At 50.3% G+C, this 23,343-nt stretch overlaps 1 protein-coding gene across 2 annotated transcripts in view; it reads left to right on the forward strand.

The window, feature by feature from the left end:
- Window positions 1-23,343, forward strand: part of ME3 (malic enzyme 3) — a 226,641-nt gene that overhangs the window by 148,847 nt on the left and 54,451 nt on the right. For both annotated transcript variants that reach the window (XM_018043262.1, XM_018043261.1), the window contains exon 6: window positions 11,181-11,342. In XM_018043262.1, the coding sequence (XP_017898751.1) occupies window positions 11,181-11,342 (162 nt within the window). The remainder of the gene's footprint in view (window positions 1-11,180; window positions 11,343-23,343) is intronic.

The raw sequence follows: 23,343 nt of genomic DNA on the forward strand, positions 1-23,343 counted from the left end.
TTTGACCCCATGGACAGTAGCCCACCAGGCTCCCCTGTCCATGGACTCTCCAGGCAAGAAGACTGGAGTGGGCTGCCACGCCCTGCCCCAGGAGATCTTGCAGACCCAGGAAGGACCCGCATCTCTTAGGTCTCCTGCCTTGGCAGGCAGGTTCTTTACCACTAGTGCCACCTGGGAAGCCCCTGCAAACAAATGGTTGAAGCAATACAGAACATCCCCTGGCTGCCTGGTGGGGGTGTTTCTGGCACACGAGCAGGGGAGGGACTGGAGCAGACCACGCCCAGTTTCTGTCCCTCCTGAGGCGAAGCTGAGACAGTCGTTTTCTCCCTCCCTCCCTCCCAGCCCGTTCCCTGGGCCACCTCCCTCCACCAGGCACCAAGCGCAGCTTCTCTCTAACCACCTCTCCTGGGTTCCACCCACTTCTGGCCTCTTGGGGGTGTGGTGGGGTTCAGAACCACAGCAAGGAGGACAGGACCTTGGCCCTTGGGAGCCAGGTTGGCGCCACAGCCTTGGATTCCAGTCCTGACCTCAGTGAAGAGCTCGGATGGAACATTTCCAGCTGGGTGTAATGTGCCCTGGGGCTTCCCAGGTGGCTCAGTGGTAGAGAATCCACATGCCAGTGCTGGAGATGGAAGAGACTATGGTTCGATCCCTGGGACGGGAAAATCCCCTGGAGGAGGGCATGGCAACCCACTCTAGTATTCTTGCCTGGAGAATCCCGTGGACAGAGGAGCCTGGAGAGCTACAGTCCATGGGGTTGTGAAGAGTCAGACCAGACTGAGTATGTAATCACGCATGTGATGTGCCTGGTGCTTCTCTTTCCTGCTTGTCTTAAACTCTGGTTACAGGCAGGTCTTGACCCTGCAGGGTTTGGCCCCAGTCTCAGAAGAAGCAAGCTTCCAGGGTGTGTCAGGATGAATGTATAATGAAATCTTGAGCTCATTAAGGGAAGCCAGCTCACCTGATGGAAAGTTAACTCCAGCCTGCCCTGTGTAATCTTTCCTCCTTCCTGGACAGTTCAGCCATGGAGAGACTTGTCCACAGTAGGCGCTCAGTAGATGCTTGCCGAACTGAATGAACTTAGTAGAGGGACCTGATGAACATCTTCCAGATACCAGGCCTGTGCCAGGGGGCAGAGTCACGGGGTCTGCACTGACATCTGTGGTGCCTCTATGTGAGCTGTGTGTGTGTGTGTGAGCTGTGTGTGTGTGTGTGTGTGCGTGCATGCATGCACGCATGCTCAGTCGCTCAGTCTTGCCCCCTCTTTGCAACCCCATGGACTGTAGCCCACCAGGCTCCTCTCTCCATTGGATTCTCCAGGCAAGAATACTGGAGTGGGTTACCATGCCCTCCTCCAGGGGATCTTCCCAACCCAGGGATAGAACCCAGGTCTCCCACACTACAGGCAGAGTCCTTACTGTCTGAGCCACCAGGGAAGCCCAAGAATACTACAGTGGGCAGCCTATCCCTTCTCCAGGGGATCTTCCTGACTCAAGAATCGAACCTACTTCTCTTGTGTCTCCTGCACTGGCCGGCGGATTCTTCACTCCTAGCGCCACCTGCTATGGGGAGTTTAAAAGAATGATGAAAAGACATCCCCTCTTAACCAGTAGGGAAAAAAAAGCTCTCCTTCCTTCCTCCAGACTAGCACAGGGCCTTGACGGCTCATGGGCTGGATTTCAGGTTCCCATCTCTCCTCCTGTCAGGGCATAACTTACAAAGCTGCACCCAGAGCTCTGCTCCGAGGAGTGCAGAAAAGGGAGAACACAGACCCTGACCCCAAAGGGCTTCCCTCCACTTGGGAAACTGAGATATGAATTCAAACTCGAACCTTAGCTGCTCAGTATCTGTTGACTTCAACCAACATATTTTAAGAACCTTCCAAGTACTAAGTGCTGCTTACCAGAGAGTTGAAGACAGCACCTGTTGTGATTTTAGAGGAGAAACAGGGGCTTTGGGGTCATTCTGGAAGAGGTGGAATGAGGCAGGGCTCAGACAAGGAGAAGCATTCAGTGCCTCTAGGGAAAGCGCGAGTTGCATGAGCCAGTGTGTCTAATTCAGCTGTGCTCAACAGCTGTTTGGTGGTGGTGGTGGTTTAGTCGCTATGTTGTGTCTGACTCTTTGTGACCCTGTGGACTGTAGCCCGCCAGGCTCCTCTGTGTCTGACTCTTTGTGACCCTGTGGACTGTAGCCCGCCAGGCTCCTCTGTCCGTGGGATTTTCCAGGCAAGAAAACTGGAGTGTTTTGCCATCCCCTTCTCCAGGGGATCTTCCTGACCCAGGAATCAAACCCAGGTCTCCTGCATTGCAGGCGGATTCTTTACTGACTGAGCTATGACGGAAGCCCAACAGCCATTTAGTAAACATCTATTCTGTAAGATTTCCCTGAGGGCTTGGGGATAAAGATGGTGTACAGGCATCTCAAGGAGCTTGAAGTCCAGTTAGACTGACCCAGAAACAATTCCACTGAGTGACTAACACTTTGAGACTATGTAAATAAAATGTCCAACAAGGCTTCCCTGGTGGCTCAGATGGTAAAGAATATGCCTGCAGTGTAGGAGACCCAAGTTTGATCCCTGAGTTAAGAAGATCCCCTGGAGAAGGACATGGCAACCCACTCCAGTATTCTTGCCTGGAGAATCCCATGGACAGAGGAGCCTGGTGGGCTATGGTCCATGGGGTCACACAGAGTTGGACACGACTGAGCGGCCAACACTTTGAGATGTCCTGTCTGTGCTGCCGAAGAGAGGAGTGTGGGAACAAGGAGCAACAGGGTCGCCTGAGCACTCACCCTGCGGTACCCCAGAGCGGATGGGTGAGTCCCTGGGGCCCCCACCTCCCCTCCACGCAGAACTGCTGTTCCACTTTGCAGAAACCCTGAGGTCGTCTTGGAAGCTATGTAGAAGAATCGGCTCTGGCTTTGCAACCAGGCAGACCTGGGTCCTGGGTTCTGGTCTTGGATCTTCCATTTAGCTGCCGTGTGGGCTGATAGCCTCTCTGACCTCACAGCAGAAAATCATGAGGGCCAACTCTGATGAAGTCTGCACTGTACTGACGGACACTGGGGTGGGCATTGCCATCGCTGGAGAGGGCCGTAAGCCCATACAGCGAGGCTGCGGGGAGACTGCAGGGGCCTGAGGGTGGCCGAGGAGGGCATCCCCTCACCTGGGGGCAGCAGACCACAAAAGCACAGCCAGGCAATTTGGCTCTCAGACACTATTGCTTTTCAGTGATTTTTGAGATTTTTTTAATTTGTAGGCAACATTTTAAATTTAAGAGACTTCATTTGAAAAAACACAAAACACAAAATTTGAAAATTTGAAAACCCTGAATTTCTGACTTCTCTAGAAAAGCCAGGAGCTATGAATACTGGGCCCCTGGTTTGTCATGTGTACAAGTTGATTGGGCTTCCCTGGTGGCTCAGACGGTAAAGAATCTGCCTGCAATGCAGGAGACCCAGGTTTGAACCCTGGGTCAGGAAGATCCCCTGGAGAAGGGCATGGCTACCCACTCCAGTATTCTTGCCTGGAGAATTCCATGGACAAAATGACTAACACACACACACACACACACACACACATACAAGTCAGTTAGGACCAATCAGGCTGCCCCTAGTCGCCACCCTGCCCCATGACAGCATTTTTCTGGAGGGTGCTTCCCTCTAACTCCAGGACTACCCTTCCAAAAGTTCAGAATCTTCTAAGCCACAGCCTTTGTTGTTTATTGGTGAAGTGATGCCCACGGTCCCCGCTAGTAAGTGTCTCTGCCAGCCAGAGCCCAGCAGCTGAGCAGGGCAGGCAGAGCTTTTCAAGGCGCAGGTCTTTCTGCACCCTCATGTAGTTCGCCTCTTGGCTGGAGGGGAGGGGTGACCTGGAGATGCTTCTGTGGGCTTCCCTGGTGGTCCAGCGATTAAGAGTCCACCTTCCAGTGCAAGGGACATGGTTTGATCCCTGGTCTGAGAAGATTCCACATGCAGGGCAACTAAGCCCGCACACCACAGTTACTGCACGTGTGCTCTGGAGCCTGGGAGCCACGACTGCGGAGCCACGACTGCTGAACCCACGTGCTGCAACCACTGAAGCCCGCCCTAGAGCCTGTGCTCTGCAACAGAGGAAACCTCCACAGCGGGGAGTCGGCTCACCGCGACTAGAGAAAGCCAAGGCGCAGCCACGAAGACCCAGCACAGCCAAAAATAAACAAACGAACTGAAAGAAACCCACCGTGAGCCACCACAGCATGTCCATCAGCATGGCAGGAAGTGGAAAAGGAGGGGTGGCAAGGATACGGAGCAGCTGGAGCTCCTGTTCGTTGTCAACGGGTATATAAAGTGGGACCGCAGCGTTGGAAGAAAAGCCAGGTAGTCTTTAAAAAGAGGAGAGAGAGAGACGCTTCTGAAAGCTCAGAAAATAAAACAGGACTTTCTCTGGTTTCCCAGCCGGAAAGCAGGACTGAAAACTGAGCAGAAAGAGGAGTAGGCTGTCAGGGAAGTAAGGTCACGGTCTCAGGCTGGGGGACCATGGGGTTTGGGGGGCTCCTCTCTCGCAGGGAGGGAGAGCCGCCTGCCCCGCCGCTCCCCAGAGCCCTGCAGTGTAAATCACAGAGGGGACTGAGAACTGCTTTTCTGACTCTTTCCCACAGAGGCCATTTCCCGGAGCCGGGAGGAAGGCTCGGCTCAGAAGAGCCCTCTTTCTCAACAGCTTTCCCAGGCTCCTAAATCCCTCCTTCATCCCAGGCCTAACAGCTAACAGTGCCGAGAGGCGGCTGAGCCCTGGATCCAAGGGCGCATCCCCTGCCTATGGGCACCAGCCTCTTGGGCCTTTAAACCTGGACCAGACTTAGTGCCAAGTGCCTGCCTGCCTTGCCCACACCCACCAAGGGGTAAGCCCCAGTCAGTGTCAGAAGTTGGATTTCCCCGGAAACATTTCTCTTGGGTGGAGATCAGCGTGTTAGGAAGGGCTCTTGGGATCAGCCTCTAGAAGGAAAGGAGGCAGGACAGAGGAGAGGGAGAGGTTGGGCTGAGTCGGGGGGCCCAGGAGACCCAGCAGGGTGTCAGAGGAGGTTCAGGAGCAGGGATGGCTCTTCCATCATCCCAAGTTGGGCCAAGGGGTCCCTCGGTCCTTGGCTGTGGGCCACTGCCTTGGGAACGGAGCGTGACGGTGATCAAGGTAGCTCTCCTCAGTCGAGCAGGAACCCAAGCAGGCTGAAAGTACAGCTCGGGCAATGACCCCTTCTCTCCTCTGAGGGGATCTGGACAGCACAGCACCACATCCGCTTGCCCGCATCCGGCTAAGTGCTTTATACGGACGAACTCACTGGCTTCTCCCAGCGACCCTCCAAGAGGCAGGAATTATTGTCACCCCCGTGTTATAGACAAGGCAACTGGGAGGTTAGGTTCAATGCCAGTGAGGGATGGAACCAAGATTTGAAACCACAGCCTGGGCATTATTTCCTGGGGAGAGGAGAAGAGGCAGAGGGGAGGAGGAGATGGGAAGGGTGAGAGAGAAGGAGGAGGAGGGAGAGGTCTTGCACACAGTGCTGAGGGCAGCCCACGCCCAGAGCTTCAAGCCCAGGGTAACCAGAGCCAGGGCAGGCCAGGAGACGGGGCCTTTGCATAGGTCTTGGGTCAGCCCCTCCGGGGCCAGGCAGGCTGAGGGAGGTGGACAGTAAGTCAGAAGCCGGCTGGACAGAGGAAGAAGGGAGCACAGCATCCCCCAGTCACCCGAACTTCTCCTTGTTATCAGAAATGCCGAGGGGTCACGAGCTGTAAAGGCCATCCAGGCGTGGTAACTGTGATGCTGTGGTTCGGGGTAGCCATCGCCAGGCTCTGAAATCCCAGGCTGCAGCTCCAGCTTGCACTCAGCCTTCTGACTCCCTCCGCTCTTGTGGTCCCAGGCCCAGGTCCCCTGATGTCACGAAAAACAGGAGGCAGCGTCTTCTCTCTGAACTTGCCTGTCTTCTCCAGGTCTGAATTCAGTCCCGAGAAGAGCCTTTGCTCTCTCTGTTGGGCCAATCACACTGTCCATCGTTTACTGAGTTCAGGTTGCATTGCAGATCCCAAGCCAAGTGCTAAAGAATCAAAGAGGACAGGATCCTTTACTTGCCCTTAAAGAGTTGCTATGAAAGACAAGGACGTAGATATAACTATCACACAAAGAAGAAAGGCTTAGGTGACATGGGAGATTAAAATGCTACATGAATTCAGAGCTGGGAGTGATATGTTCCAGAAGGGAAGCTTCATATGGAGGAAAGTCTTTTGAACTGTTCCTTGAAACATGTAAGGATGGTAGGATTTGGATCAAGGAGGTATAGGGATTGAGGTGTTAAATAGCATGTAGGCTAGAAAACACATACCTTATACAAGATTAGCAGTATTTCCATTTGGGTGCAGCATGGAATGGATAAAAAGTGAAATTCAAAGAGTAGATTGGACGTAGATCATGGAAGGCCTTAAGTGTCAGTTGGAGATGTTTGAGCTTTATTTTAGAGGCATCAGGAGCCATTGGAGGTGTGGGGGCAAGAAAACAACAGATCGAGGTGTGCTTTGAAAAACGAAATGGGATAAGGAGACGCAGGAGTAGAAAGACCAGGTGCATGTATGCTGTCTCGAAGTCGTGTCCACTGTCTGCGACCCAAGGATTGCAGCCCCCTAGGCTCTTCTGTCCATGGGATTCTCCAGGCAAGAACACCAGAGTGGGTTGCCATTTCCTCCTCCAGGGGATTCTTCCTGACCCAGGGATCAAACCCGGGTCTCTTTCGTCTCCTGCATTGGCAGGTGAGTTCTTTACCACTAGCATCACCTGGGAAGCCCATAGAGCCAGACTTTCTTAAAAGTTGCTGAGGTCTGCCATGATTTCGTTTTCACGCACTCGTTTAACAGACGATTGCTGCATGGCCTTTCTGCGGTGAGGCTGAATTAAAGAGCGATGAAACAATTAAAAATTCTAATATGTAGCCTTTGCCCTAAATAATAATCATCAATATAATCATAAGAGCAGTGGTCATTTGCCAATTATTTACTTTATTGTACAAGGCCCCTGGTTAAAATTAGACATTTATTATTTAATTTCATCTCTACCCATGGAGTTGCAGAGTCGGACGCAACTGAGTGACTAACAACTTTCATCTTTACCACCTAATGAGTTGGATATTTTAATTATTCTAATGTTATGGAAAATTAAAATTCAGAAAACTTACTGTTTGACCCAAGATTACATATGGTACATTATCAAGGAGCCTAGTTTCAAGTGCTGGCTATTAGATGCCAAAACCCCTGCTGTTAACCTTTAGGCTGTTGGGTGAGATAAAATGTGCAGTTTTTAAATGTTAAATAAGAATGCAAATGCTGTCACTATCAAAGGCTTTAATTGCACCTTAGGCAGGGCTTCAGGTGCTTAATTGTTGTTTGCAGAAGGCGGGCGGGCAGCCAGGAAGGGTGCGCAGGCCAGGTGCATGGAAAATACAGCAGGAGCTAGCAGCAATCACATTAGGCTGGAATGGCAGGATTTGCACTGCGGGGGAAAGCGCAGGAGGAGACAGGGGCTGAGAGGCGAGAGACCAAAGGAAAATACAGAGTGTGTCCCTCCTCTGGCGGGAGTGAGGCCAGTTTGACCAAAGAGAGCAATTGCGTGCAGATGAGTTCCAGAAGCCATGCTGGGTTCCTGTCATTAGAGATAAGCCTTCTGGACTCTATTTCATGGACAGTTAGAAGGCAGTAAAGGGGAAATCCCATGGACAAAGGAGCCTGGCAGGCAACAGTCCATGGGGTCGCAAAGAGTCAAACACAACTTAGCAACTGAACAACAACAAAAAAAGGCCTTTGAGCCTGGTTGTGAAGCTGTTGCAATATATACACTTGCTGTTGTTTAGTCACTAAATCATGTCCGACTCTTGTGCGACTCCATGGACCGTAGCCCACCAGGCTCCTCTGTCCATGGGATTTCCCAGGCAAGACTACTGGAGTGGGTTGCCATTTCCTTCTCCAGGAGCTCTTTCCAACCCATGGATTGAATGTGCATCTCCTGCTTGGCAGGTGGATTCTTTACCACTGAGCCACAGGGAGGCTCTGTAAAATAGCTGGGGGGACACTGCTGAATAGCACGGGGAGCTCAGCTCAGGTCCCTGAGATGATCTGCAGGGGCAGGATGAGGGCGGGTGGCAGGGAGGGGATACAGCTATATTATACATGTGGCTGGCTCACTCTGCTGTACAGCAGGAGCTAACACAACATTGTAAAGCAATTACACTCCAGCTTTTTTAAAAAGGAAAATTAATAAGCAACGCAACTGTTAGCACAACAGGATTGAGAGTGGATGGCAGAGGGAGGTGAGAGATCCCCTCGGAGGGGCCAGGCATGCAGTCAAGTGCCCGCAGTCTGCACATTGGGAGGGACTCTGTCAGGCCTCTGCTACCATCTTTTGTTTTTTGGCCATGTTGTGTGTTCTGCAGGGTCTTAGTTCCCCGACCAGGTATCGAACCCATGCCCCCTGTCTTGGGAATGCAGAGTCTCAACTGCGGACCAGCAGGGAAGTCCCCCATCACCATCTTGAAAAGCCCCAGAGCTGTAAGGAGAGCACCCTGGAGTCGTAGCCGGTTTCCTCTGCAGAACTCCATGTCTCTCTCTGCGCCTCAGCGGAGAGAAAGTGTGAGAGATTGGGAATCAGAATAAGGGGGTTTTAGCTAGGAGAGATGGTAGGGAAATGTGCAAAGTTTGGGCCCCCAGGGACAGTGTGAAGACAGGAGTCGGGGAGAGCGGCCAGGAGGGGGTCAGAGGAAGGCTGCGGAGAGGTCGGATGGGAGATGGGGCGGGACTTTGCCAGGAGCACAGGTGCTTTTCTCAGCCGAATGGTGGGGGGATTGGGATGCGGGGAGTAGAGGGAGCGCAGACCAGGAACCCGAAGCCTAACTAGAACCCCCACTTGCCATATTCACAAGCAAGGTGCCCTTGGTAAGTCACCCAGCGTTTCTAAGATAACTGCTGTGGAAACATCCAGTGCAGTGCCTGGCGTGGGGCTGATGCTGAGCAAATATGTACAGAACGTGAAGGTCCAGGAGCTTAGTTTGCTCAGCTGTGAATCAGGGATAACCATCACAGACCTGCCTCCCTGCCAGGTGTGGGAAAAACCAGGTGAGATGTGAGACAGGGTCGGGGGAGGGGCCCTCGCCCTAGAGGCAAGAGAGCAGTCTCAAGGAGACAGCAAGATAGTCACACGTCCACTGCCCTCTTGAGAGCCCCCTTTCCAGAGGTGAAGGGGTATTTTAAAAATCTATGCACCAGTTTCTATTAAAAGGCCTTGTGTGCTCTCTCACCCCTGGAGAAAGAGAGGGAAGATTCTACAGAGCTTGTGGGTGCTGGATCTTAAACCCTTCCTGGCAGGATGGAGTCTTCATCTCTTCATCCACAGGGCCCAGCACTGTGCCATGTGGAGTAAAGTGACCCCTGTAGTGTCCAGGACATCCACATCTCAGAGCTGGTCCTACGTCCTGACCCAAAGCTGGTTCCAGGGGAGGGCTGGGTGGCCTGGTAAACTCCATTCATTTGGAGATGTAGGGAACCAGTGCTGGGGAGCAGCTTGGGGTGACCTACAAACAAGTTCACTGTCACCCTGAGGGGCTCCCCTTGGCCTGACATTCAGGGCTCCCCTCAGTCTGACTCCAGCCTGATTTTTCATTGCCTCCTTTCCTGGGACCCGAACCTGCCCTCCCCCCACACACACATCCTCTACCCCCACCACTTCCACCCTGGACCTTAATTTCCTTTGCATCAAATGGGTAATCTCCACCTTTCCAAGGTCTGGCGTGTGTTTCCCCTGCATCCAAGAAGGGTTGCCCTGCAGGAAGCGCCTCTCCCTTCTCTCTGTCTCTGCTGTTCTTGAACTATGACATAGCTCTCATACTTTACCCCAGAGTCAGTGTAAATATACACGTTCCATCTCTCTTCTGCCCATTATTCCTTTCAAGGGCAGGGTCCACACATTCTTGCTCTTATAGATAAGCAAACTGAAGCTCCTTCCCCTAGGTTTTAGCATAGTGTCTTTTGCAAAGTGCCCTGACCCAGGGATGGCTCAGCAGTAAAGAACCTGCTTGCAGTGCAGGAGACGTGAGTTCAACCCCTGGGTGGGGAAGATCCACTGAAGAAGGAAAGGGCAACCCACTCCAGTATTCTTGCCTGAAAAATCCCATGGACAGAGGAGCCTGGCGGGCTACCTGGGGTCGCAGAGTTGGACACGATTGAAGCAACTTTGCACACAAAGTTTACTAGAGTTGGTTCACTTGTAAGGTTGTAAGGTTCCTGGGCAGGCTCTCACTGCCCTGAGTACTCAGTGGGTTGCATTTTCATAATCACAGGAAGAGAGGGGAGAAGATCTTCTTTGTCTTTCTTGAGTAGACATCATGTTTCCCTCATCAGTTCCTCCCCCAGGTAGGGCAGGGAAGTTTTCTTGTCCCTATATGGTCCAGCCAGCACTGTCATAGCACTTTGGAAAAATATTTTCAGGCCTCAGTACAATAAGGGTCTTTCATTTTGAAAAGTCACCTTTCCATAAATGATTGTTTTTTTGTGTGCACACAGCATGTTTTGAGGGTCATTAACCTGAAGACACCACTGGGCAAGCTGTAGGCTTTATTCGCTACTACTGTTTTATTGTTTGGGGGTCATTGTGCAAAGAACATGTCTTCAGGGCCAAAGTGCATGTTTTTGGGGTTACTAATTAACTGAGCTCACTGGGCGGGATGTGAGTCTCACCCCTCCATTGCTTTGTTTGGGGGCTTGTCTGTTGCATAGTTTAACTTGCTGAGCAAGTTGTCCTGATTTTATTGTTCAGCATCCAATCTGGCTTTGATGCTAAGGGGCTTCTTTTGCTCTGTGAGTGAAGCAAGCCCACAGTGCTTCAGAATTTTTTCATTATTTTCTTGAGTGATCATTAGTCTTATTGTGGTCTCTCAAATCCCCCAAAAGTTCCCTCCTTAGTGGGGTTTCTAAGCTAACGTTTTGATTATCCTACTCTATCCCTGCCCCATGGGCAGAACAGCCTGGAGGGCTACAGTCCATGGGTCACAAAAAGTTGGAGACAACTGAGCGTCTGAGCACACACATCCCTGCCATTCCCACAGTAAGCATCGTCGTCAGGCCCAACATGCTGCACAAACAGGCGCTTCATACAGATGTCCTCCCTTTCCTTCCAGGCGGTTGTGGTGACTGACGGGGAACGCATTCTGGGCCTGGGAGACCTGGGCTGCTACGGCATGGGCATCCCCGTGGGCAAGCTGGCCCTGTACACAGCATGTGGAGGCGTCAACCCGCGGCAGTGCCTCCCTGTGCTGCTGGATGTGGGCACCAACAATGAGGTAATGTGCTGCCCTGGCCGGGAGCTGGAGGGTATCAGCTGGGCTGGGGTGGGGAGCACCTTTGTGCAGTGATCTGTCTACGGAGCATCAGGCTGTTCTGCACAACAGGTCAGTAAACCCAAGAGATGGGGTGCTGAGGCAAGGAATGCAACTTTATTTATTCGGAGAGCCATCTGAGAAGATGAGAGACTAATGTCTCAAAATAACCATCTTACAGGGGCTGGATGCCAGGTTCTTTTGTAGCTCAGGGATGGGGGATGGGGGAAGTGAGGAAGCAAAGTAAAAAGGCCATTAATCTTGCAAATATCTCCTAGAATGGCAAGCCTCGGGCAGGGGATGTGTTCATTTCTTCCTTCCAGCTGTCCACAGGTGGACAGGGTCCTGAACAAAGGGACTTTAGTTTAGCAGTCAGGCAGAGGGGCAGGATTCTCTGAAGCAGGCCATTCTATTTTTTACACTTTTTAAAAATAATAACAAAAGCAAAAGAAACAGTTACAACATGGACACAGAATTGGCTTTTCCCTACAAGGGGGCTGTTTCTCTCTGGGGTCCTCTTTGCTAGGACACTTCCCCTGCCCAGCAGTGACTCAAAGACCTCTCTCCATCCTGGCTGCCCACCCCGCCCTCCCAGCCCCACTGTCCTACCCCTGGGTCTTCTTGCTCCCCTCCCTCCTGCCAAGGTGCCCCTGCACAGGCTTTCTGTGCTGCCTTGTTCTGTGACCCCAGGCAGTTTCCATTACCCTGGTGGCCTCTCTCTCTCTCTCTCTCTGATCCATTAACCAAGAAAGCCACTGAGGTGGGAGTGGCTGCTGGGCAGATTTTTCAGCATTTTAGAGGCGAACTACCTCAGTAAGGAACTTTCCCGCTGGCTCAGTGGTAAAGAATCCGCCTGCCAGGGCAGGAGACACAGGTTGGGTCCCCAGGTAGGGAAGATCCCCTGGAGAAGGAAATAGTAACCCATTCCAGTATTCTTGGCTGGGAAATCCCATGGACAGAGGAGCCTGGCAGGCTGCAGTCCCTGGGGTCACAGAGAGTCGGACATGACTTAGTGAGTAAACAACAACTACTACTTCTGTAAAAGGATTAAAACTCAAAGCACTGAGACCAAAGGCTGAAATGTCTGGATCAGGCACATGAGTGTCCTGTAAACCCATGGGGAGAAACTGACCCAAACTTTGGCTGCAGGCTCCCCTGCAGGCTTCTGGGAGATTTATAGTTTAAGGAGCTCAAACCCCAGCCAGGAGTTTGTCTGCTCTGGGTACCACCACCCTGGGTCACATTCTTCATGCTATCTGCGATTCACAGCTCTGTGTCTTTGTGTCAGACAACATGAAAGAACTCCTTCTTAATGACATCTATCTCTGGATTTAAAATCTGTGCATGTCCATCTGAGAAAAATCCAGAGAAGTATTAAAAATAAAATATTAGTCACACAACCAGTGATAATCATTGTTTGCAATTTGGAATGTTTCTTTCCAGCCTTACCCCCACCAAATTTAGCTTTTATAAAAGCCAAATTAAATACGTGATGATTTACACGAAATCTCATTTAGCTGATGATTGGCTATTGAGACTCGGAAGTCTGATTTTCTCTAGAAAAGAAACAAAGGAAGTTTATATTGCATATACAGTTTTGTTTCCTGCTTTTTTAAAGGTAGTGTGTGTCAGGAGTTTTCTCGCGGCCATTCTTCCACAATGTCATTTACATAGCTGCCTGGTGTTTCGCAGGGCACGTAAGAAACTCTCCACTCTTGGACACTCAGGTTGTCTCTGTCTTCTTGGAAATATAATTGTGCTCTCGTCCCCATTTTTGCAGGTCAGTCTTCCTGTCCTTGATGATTTCCCAAGGATAAACTCCTACAAGCAGAGATATTGAGGCAAAGAGAATGGTCATTGTCAGAAAAGCTTATATACTGTTGGTATCCTGTGTGATCTTTCTCAGGAAGACTTGTCATGGCTCTTCCCAAGGTCTCCTTCCCCTCTGGACACCACACAACACTCTCATTTCTAAACAAGAATACGCACTGTAGCCCCTAGTGAGAAATGATGCTTATTCAGGTTTCATCCCCAGATGCAGTCAAGTGAGGGAGACGCAGACACACCTGGCTTCAGGCTGGGAACCCATGGGGGTGGGAGGGGCTGGCGGAGGACGGGCTGGCGGAGGACAAGCCGGCAGCCAAAGGGCTGGGCTGGGAACACGGGCCCTGACCCCCACCCCTGATGGCCAGGGAAGTCCCTGTATCCCTCCAGACTCCAGCCCTGCCAGTGAAACTGGAGCCTGGGCCAGGTTACCGAGTGCGCTCCCACATCCAAAGCACTTCTCCACATGCCTCCCCACCAGCCTAGGAGCAGGGCAGCTGGGCACTGGGACACGCCTTATCATTGCTCATCAAGACCAGTCTTTAAGGTCTGCCCCGTGCTGTGGTTTCCCCTGCCCAACCAGATGCCTGAGTTTTGCTGAAATTGTCCCTCGATCACAAAGAACATGTGCAGAAGCCGTGTAAATGTGGATGAGGAGAGCAAACTCTGTGTTATTATTCCCACCCATCACCTCCTGCTGTGTTCCAACTGGATTTAATCGAGACCTTTCCCTCTCTCTCTCCTAAAAGCTGTTTCTAGATGAGAAATGGAATGGCTTGAGGTCGATCCTGAGGCCATTGCATCCCTTGGAAGGGTGTTGGCTGCCTTTAGCAGGTGTCTGACATCCTTTATCGTTAAAAGTCCAGCACCCAGCAATGATGTGCTACAGTTTAGAGTGGACCTCAACTTGTAACTACCAGGGTCTTCGCCAGTGGCTCAGATGGTAAAGAGTCCACCTGCAATGCAGGAGACCTGGATTCAATCCCTGGGCCGGGAAGATCCCCTGAGGAGGGCATGGCCACCCACTCCAGTATTCTTGCCTGGAGAACTCCATGGACAGAGGAGCCTGGCGGGCCACAGTCCATGGAGTGGCAAAGAGATGGACATGATTGAACAACAGCACTACTACCACTTGTAACAAACCCATCAGAAAAGGTGGTGGAAAGTAGGAGTAACCATGGCCCTTGCATGGACGACCCTGGTTAAGTCTGACAGTAACCCTATCGGTGGAGCATCAGTTATTACCCTCTTTACAGCTGAGGAAACTGAGGCCCAGAGAGATGAATTTCCCTAAGATCTGCTAGAAACGGCAGAGATCTTGGAGGCAGAGCAGTGAGTGGTCCTGGAGAGAGATCTTAGTTCCCTGCCCAGGAACTGACCCTAGGTAATCTGGATGAAAACCAGGAGTCCTAACCACCAGACCGCCAGGGGCTAGAGGCTAGAAGCAAAGTTCCCTGGTTCTTTCCCTCATCTGAAAGCAAGAATGTTTCAAGGAGGCAAACACTGTCATAACAGGTACAAAGTTCACAGAGAAACAGTTTGTTTATTAATATTTAAGACAGAAGCAAGGCAGAAATACACACCTGGAGACAAAGAGAATAGGCATCCTCTCTATTGAGGTGCCTGCCAGGCTCCTCTGTCCATGGGATTCTCCAGGCAAGAATACTGGAGTGGGTTGCCATGCCCTCCTCCAGGGGATCTTCCCACCCAGGGATTTGACCCGAGTCTCTTGCTGCTCCTGCTTTGCAGGTGGATTCTTTTCCACTGAGCTACCGGGGAAGCCCTCTCTAACGAGGAGGAGTACAGGAAGTCAGAAGATAGGCAGAGATGCTCCTGGAGAGGAGTGCAGGAATCCTGAGTGAGGCGCGCAGTAGAGAGCTGACTTAAATCACTTACATAGGACGGTCCTTTAAGGCCTTTGTTTGTATCTGGCCAATTATTTTGTTTCTTTTCTCACATGGGACTTGTCCTAGGACTCTTCCAAGATAAGAGTACAACTTTTTGTTAAGATGGACTCCACCACAGAGGCCTGCAGGGGTATGTCCACACTTATTATGGGCTGGCTCCCCCCCCTTTGTGACCCCCGAGGAGCCTTCCTGAGCACGTGCAGACAGGGCGGTTTCCCTGACCTTAGGAGTGGTCACCGAGTAGTCACCTTCCCTCTTCACTTCAGCAGAGCTCAGCTCCTGCAGCTCACTCTGTCCCAGGAGTGTCTGGGTGAGAGCAAAGCTTCAGTTTCCCTCCACTGGACAGACCCCAGGTGTCCAGCCCAGGGGCCCGTCTACCTCCTGCCTCGGCAGGAGGGGGCCCAACCACCTGTGTCCTCCTCCCCACACCACCTGCCCAGGTTCCAGTCGCTTTATGAGGAAAAGGCACTTCTGGACGTTTAGAGTTTGCATTCCTAAAGTAACTTCAACGCGTTATTCAGAATTCTAAAGGAAGAAGGAAGCGGCCTTTCTCCCACTATGCCACATCTGTGCCCCATCCCACGTGTCCCTGTGCGTGTACATGGATGTCCTTGTTGCCAAGTTGTCATCACACCGTACCCCTAATTTTGTTCTGATTTCTTCAGTGAGAATTATGTTGTCAGCACTTTCTCTTTACTTATTTTTTTCAAGTTTATGAAGTGTTTAGTAGGTGTCAGGCACTCAGCAAGGCTGCGGGAGATAAATGAGAGCCAGGTGTGGGTGGACTGGTCTAGCTGTCCGAGTTTCAGCATTGTCACCTAATGGATCATTTTAATGGCTCAAGGGGTACAGCTACAGTGTCTGCTTCCCCCCCACGCCCCCTGTGGCTTTTGGCCCCCGCATCACCTCTCCTTCCTGGGTGTGGAAGGCAGAGAGCTTCCTCTGGGCCTACTCCCTCCTGTTAGAAAGGACCAGAGAGTTCCCCAGCTGGAGGACAGAGCACACCCTGACCAGGCAACGCTATTTGTGGGAGAGAAAGCAGTTCTCACCCAGTCCCGGGAGAACTCAGCCGTCACCCACAGTGCGCCAGGACCTTGTATGATTCGGTCTCATTTCATCCTCATGCCAGCTATATATAAGATATTCAGTTCAGTTCAGTCTCTCAGTCGTGTCCGACTCTTTGCGACCCCATGAACCGCAGCACTCCAGGCCTCCCTGTCCATCACCAACTCCTGGAGTTCACTCGAGTCCGTGATGCCATCCGGCCATCTCATCCTCTGTTGTCCCCTTCTCCTCCTGCCCCCAATCCCTCCCAGCATCAGAGTCTTTTCCAATGAGTCAACTCTTTGCATAAGGTGGCCAAAGTACTGGAGTTTCAGCTTTAGCATCATTCCTTCCAAAGAAATCCCAGGGCTGATCTCCTTCAGAATGGACTGGTTGGATCTCCTTGCAGTCCAAGGCACTCTCAAGAGTCTTCTCCAACACCACACTTCAAAAGCATCAGTTCTTCAGTGCTCAGCCTTCTTCACAGTCCAACTCTCACATCCATACATGACCACAGGAAAAACCATAGCCTTGACTAGACGGACCTTAGTCAGCAAAGTAATGTCTCTGCTTTTGAATATACTATCTAGGTTGGTCATAACTTTTCTTCCAAGGAGTAAGTGTCTTTTAATTTCATGGCTGCAGTCACCATCTGCAGTGATTTTGGAGCCCCAAAAAATAGTCTGACACTATTTCCACTGTTTCTCCATCTATTTCCCATGAAGTGATGGGACCGGATGCCATGATCTTCGTTTTCTAAATGTTGAGCTTTAAGCCAACTTTTTCACTCTCCTCTTTCACTTTCACCAAGAGGCTTTTTAGCTCCTCTTCAGTTTCTGTCAAAAGAGTGGTGTCATCTGCATATCTGAGGTGATTGATATTTCTCCCGGCAATCTTGATTCCAGCTTGTGTTTCTCCCAGCCCAGCATTTCTCATGATGTACTCTGCATAGGAGTTAAACAAGCTTGGTCTCCCCATTTTACAGCTGAGGACACTGAGACTGAATCGTGCTAACTGTTTTCCTCAGGCCCCACAGCTCTAAGTGTCGGAGCGGAGATTTGAGCCCAGGTTCTCCCTGGCTGCCAGAGTTGCCTTGTCTACCATGGCACACTGCTCCAAGATGTCAAGCATCTGGGTGGGTGATGAAGAGTGGGAAAGGAGGTGTTTCCCACACTTCGGGTTCCACAGACAGTCAGGATCAAACTAAGGCTTCGCTATGCCATTTTCACAGTCCTCCCCCGGCAAGCAGAGGTGAGCTCTCTCCAGACTATCTTTAAGGAAGTCACAAAGAGGCCCACCTTGGGGAGATGGAAGACAGTGATCTCTCTCTTTACAGACACATTCACTACGTGGTATCCCACCTTAGAGGTCTTTTTGAAAATAACCAGTTTGCAAGACTTTTCTGCTTGAAATTGAGGGGCACATCTCTTGCCCAGAGCAAGCACGGGAGAGGGAGTGCCTGCTTTAGCTACCATCTCTGTGCCAGTTCAGGGAGGATGCTGCAGTGAAGGCTTGTGTCCAGAACAACTAGACCAACTGTGTGTGTGTGTCTATAAAAAAAAAAAACTCCTGAAGCAAAAGGAGCTTTAATCAGAGTCAAAGAAAACACCCCTCCAGGTTTCCTGTTGAAGGAAAACATCTGTGTCTACAGCCCTGAAATTCTGAGTCACTTTTACCTGCCGACACCAAGGAGGTCTGGAAAAATAAATATATGAGGCATGAGCGCATGAGGGAGGGCCATCCCATGATGTTCCAAATGCCAGGGAGAGGGAGCCCCGCCCCATTCAGCAGGGCACCTGCTCTGGCCCACCCCCCCACATCCCCCCCCACCCCCCACCCCTAGGCTTCCTTGGTGGCTCAGAAGGTAAAGAATCCACCTGCAATATGGGAGACCTGGGTTTGATCCCTGAATCAGGAAGATCCCCTGGAAAAGGGAATAGCAACCCGCTCCAATATTCTGGCCTGGAGAATTCCATGGACAGAGGATCCTGATGGGCTACAGTCCATGGGGTCACAAAGAACTGGACACAACTGAGCGACTAACACACACACACACACACACACACACACACACACACACACACAAGATATTAGATGTCAATGCTTCTGGCTCACCCTCCCTGGTTTCACACAGGAAAAGGGGCCCCAGGGCAGAAATGACTTCCCTCAGATTTAAGTGCAAACCCAGCGCTTGTCCCACTCTGTGCCAAGGATTCTATGGGGCAACCTGGGCTTGGCTTCTCAGCCCTCGGTTTTTTTTCTGCCCACGTCTTGAGCTTTGATGGAGTCTCCCCTCAAGGAGACTCTGTGAGAGTCTCTGTGGGGCTTTGATGGCGTCTCCTCTCAAGGAAACTCTGAGAGAGTCTCATCGGAAAGACTAAAGAGGCAGGTGGAGGAGACGGATCATGGGCAGAGCCTGGTCGTCGGTGCCTTGGGGGCTGCTGGTTGCCGAGGCAGCATGGGATCGCCCCCAGAGCCGGAGGGTGAAGGACTCCTTCTCCCTGGCAAGACTGCCGTCACTGCAGATAATAATGTGGTTCACCCACAGCGCCTTCAGGCGCTGGCTGTCTGTGCACCTGTGACCAGTGAGGAGGCCCAGCCTAGGATCGTTGTCGCTTACCCTTGGGTTGACCAAGCTTCGAGAGAAGTACATGGTGGGCACAGCTGCCACCTGGAGGGAGAAACAGCCCTGTGTCCACACCTTGGACCCAATCCCATGACCTCCTCAGAACCCCAGATGTTCTCTGAATAACACCTTTGTGTGCCTGTTGCTGTGCAAGATAAGTATTTTTCCAGACCAAGATGACACAGCAGGTGAAGAGCAAGCCATTTTGTTTTCCATGACATTTAGTCTCCAAGATTTTTCACCTTGAAAAGTCAGAGCCAGCATATATTAAGTTAACCTTAATAATGCATTCCAACCTGTGTGTGCTAAGTCGCTTTAGTCGTGTCTGACTCTTTGCAACCCATGGACTGTAGCCCTCCAGGCGCCTCTGTCCCTGGGATTCTCCAGGCAAGAATACTGGAGTGGGTTGCCATACCCTCCTAAAGGGGATATTCCCAATCCAGGGATCGAACACGAGTCTCCTGCAGCTCTTGCATAGAAGTCAGATTCTTTACTGCTGAGCCATGAGGAAGCCCACATTCCAACATACATTAGGCGCAGGCAAATACTGTTTGAGTCCACTTATACGAGGTACCCAAAATTGTCAAATTCATTGAGTCAGGAAGTATATTTGGTAGGGGCCAGTGGTCGGGGGCAAGGGTGGTGAGAAGGGAGAATGGGGAGTTAGTGTTTAATGGGGACAGAGTTTCAGCTCGAGAAGCTGAAAAATTTGGGAGATGGATTATAGTGAGAATTCTACAATAATGTACAGTTGTGGTACATTAAGTGGTACTTAGTGCCACTGAACTATACAGTTAAACATGGTTAAAATAATATGCTTTATATTATGTGACTTTTATCACAATTAAAAAAAAAACTGAATGCAACACGAAGAAGGAAGAGCTATGAAATTAGGGTTTGGAGAGAGAGATTAAACAGCAAGAATGAGCATTACGACGATTATTTTGGTACCTGGCTTCAGTTATATCTGAAGCCAGTCTACGTCTATACTCTTCAGTTTTGTGATTCAATAAAGTACTTTTTTTCCCCTTCAGAAAAAGAGTCAGAGCCAGGCAGACACCCATGGAGGGCACACTCAACTCCCATGGCAGTGGAGAAAGTTCTGGTCCACCTGGTCCATCTACTCTGCTTTGAGTAAAGCCTCAACCTGAAGTTACCGTTGTAGACTGACTTAGTGCCAGCGGGAACTTGGCGACAACCTAGCAGAGAGAACACAGCGGGCTTGGAGCTGAGGACGCTGGTCCTCCTGGGAAGACCCCATGCTCTAGTCATTGCCAGCCTCTTGCTTCCACCAGATTTGTTTTGTGAACATAGGCAGTTCACTTAACCTTTCCGGGCTTCAAAAACTCCTTTGGAGGAAGCCAATCCAAGTGATTTCTAAGACCTGCGTAGTTTGTTGGGGTTTTTTTTTGACCTGCGTAGTTTTTAATTCAGCATCTCCTCAGCCCAGTCATAATTGCAACTCACATCATAAATGCTTTTAAATGGTCTGCCATGCACATCACTAGGGAGACGCATGTCAATAAGGACCCTTTCCTCAAAGAACTTATGCAGTGGAGATCATTGTAAGTCAACTATATTTCAATGAAATATATAGAGAAATAATTATTATCGCCACTGGACAGAGAGGCAAAACGAAGCAGGGGCGAGTCCCCAGAGTCTCAAAGCCCATTGGGTGACAGAGCATGAATGCAAACCCAGGCGCGTCTGATCCCAGAGCCCACTTTATGTCACTTGGTGGGACACAGGGTGAATTGTTCCATGTGAGACAGTGTGGAAGCTCCACCCTCTGCTGTTCATGAGAAGCCGTCTTCATTCCTGCCGAAGGACCACCAGCTGACTGGAGACGTGGACACGGCGTTTCCCCAGACCCCACCCTGCTGTTGCTGCTCCCCAGCCGGGTCAGAGCTTCCAGCCATTCCTGGACTCTCAGGAGGACCAGGGTAGGGGTCAGGAGCCACATTCCCTGGTCCCTCCAATGTCAAATGATGGGGTGGAAAGGGCACCATCAGGAGATCCAGTCAAAGCAAGGCTCAGTTTCAGCTTTGCTACTTTCTGGCTATGTGAACTTGGGTAATTTATTTAAACCCTTGAACTCCACCTTCCTCCTCTGTAAAATGGGCATGAGAACATGCAAGACAGAAGGCTTGAACTACTTTTTTAGAAAAATGTTTGCATCATATTCCACACATGGTTTCTTTTTAATACTTATTTATTTATTGGCTGTGCCAGGTCTTACTTGCTGCCTTTGTGCAGCACGCGGAATCTTTAGCTGTGGCATGCAGGATCTGACCAGGAACTGACCCCAGGCCCCCTACACTGAGAGCTCAGAATCTTAGCCACGGGACCACCGAGGAAGTCCCGAATCAAGCTACTTTTGATTCAGAACAAGTGAATTACTCGAAAGTTCTGTCCAAGTATGAGAAGCTACATTTTCGTGTCATCTCCACATAGAAACTTTCTCCCCAATTTTTTGGTGCACTTAGTTTTGAAATATTTCAGATATAAAATGTTTTATTATAAATAAAATAAGTACTATAAAATATCAAGACTTTTTTCAAAGCTTCCTAGCCACTTTTATAACTCTACTACTTCATTAGGGTTAACCCTTCATCTTAAAGGCAGATATACTGAGAAGCTTCCGGAAAATTCTAAAATTCTTCAATACCACTGGGGAATTGGACTTGCCCCCAGAAACCACATATGCAGCACCAAGAAAGCCATTCTTGGCTGCCTAATGTACCACTGAAACAATCTGTCTCTTGGAAACATGACAAATTATAACTTACCATGGACCCTTTCATCTCTGTAAGAACTGAAAAAAGTGAATGTTTCCTGCAAATGCCAAGAGTTATACCATTTTTATCATTCTGTGTCTGCCTTTTCTGAGTTGATGTGTTTCAGACAGATGACACTGGGATATCTGTGCAGTTTTGTTTCCCGCTTTTTCCATTTTAAATCATCTCATTCCTGTCTGTCCAGGGGTCTGCACGGGCCTAACCCAATTTCTGTGGCCGCCTACTTGTCCATCTTATTGTTACATCCTCATTCCCTTCTTCGGTCTCCTTGGCTGGATGTTTGCTGTCTCTCAGTGGCTTTCAGATGGTCATTTCGTGAAAGTGGCTGGTGACAGGCTATATGTCCCATTTGCATCATTTACCCACACGTGCACGTGCACGCATGCACACACACACACACACACACACACACACACACACAACTGCTAGAGCAGAGTCCTAAATAGTCTCAGGGATGCATAACCCAGGAAGTGAAGAGACTGAGAAATGAAGTTTAGGTCCCACGTTTCTCAGATGTAGCCGTGTGGTTCCTTGGAGAAAGTGTTAAATCCACCTCAGATATGTGGACTGAGGATTGGGGGGTGAGGGGTTGGGAAGGTAGATATTTCCTGATCTTTTCTGTCCCCTACACTTTCCCCCCACCACCTCCTACAGCGCCATCAAGACAATATTGTCCTAGACTGGTGTCTTAACAAGGATAAGTCAGTTCTGGTTGATGCGCTGAAAAACCTCTTAAGCAGCTTGGCCCAGAGGTTAGGATCATGGGCTCTGGAGCTGGCAGCCACGAGTTTGAATCCAGATTCCTCCACTCACTAGCCCCAGGGCTGGTCGAGTCTCTTAACCTCGCTGTGTCTGGCCCTCCTTCTGAAGTACCTGCCACATAGGAAACACTAGGAAAGTTAAAGCTGCTGCCATTACTTTACAGCATATGTTATGATTCACAAAGCTTTTTCACATATATCAGTATTATTTCATTTCCTCATCACCATCAAGCTGGGCAGATGGTATCTCATTCCCATCTAACTTTACTTTGTCAACAAAGATCCATCTCGTCAAAGCTGTGGTTTTTCCAGTAGTCCTATATGGATGTGAGAGCTGGACCATAAAGAAAGCTGAGTGCCAAAGAATTGATGCTTTTGAACTGTGGTGTTGGAGAAAACTCTTGAGAGTCCCTTGGACTGCAAGGAGATCCAACCAGTCCATCCTAAAGGAGATCAGTCCTGAATATTCCTTGGAAGGACTGATGCTGAAGCTGAAACTCCAATACTTTGGCCACCTAATGCAAAGTACTGACTCACTGAAAAAGACCCTGATGCTGGGAAAGACTGAGGGCAGGAGGAGAAGGAGATGACAGAGGATGAGATGGTTGGATGGCATCACTGACTCAATGGACATGAGTTTGAGCAAGCTCCAGGAGTCGATGATAGACAGGGAAGCCTGGCATGCTGCAGTCCTTGGGGTCGCAAAGAGTCAGACACGACTGAGCGACTGAACTGAACTGAACAGAAGAAAAGAAGGCTCCCAGAGGTCACATGATTTACCTGAGGTCACATAGCTAGTCAGTGCTGGAGCTGAGACTTGATGCCGAGCCCCTTGAGGGCAGGACTCATGACATGCTTGTCTCTGAATCCTGCAGGAGCAGTCCAGATGGAGATTTGAAGATAACACAAAACCGTGACCCCAAGGAGCTCATATTTAGGGGTGTGTGTGCTAAGTCGCTTCAGTTATATCTGACTCTTTGTGACCCAATGGACCAATGGACTGTA

Source organism: Capra hircus, chromosome 29 (assembly GCF_001704415.2).
Source record: "Capra hircus breed San Clemente chromosome 29, ASM170441v1, whole genome shotgun sequence".
Lineage (NCBI taxonomy): Eukaryota > Metazoa > Chordata > Mammalia > Artiodactyla > Bovidae > Capra > Capra hircus.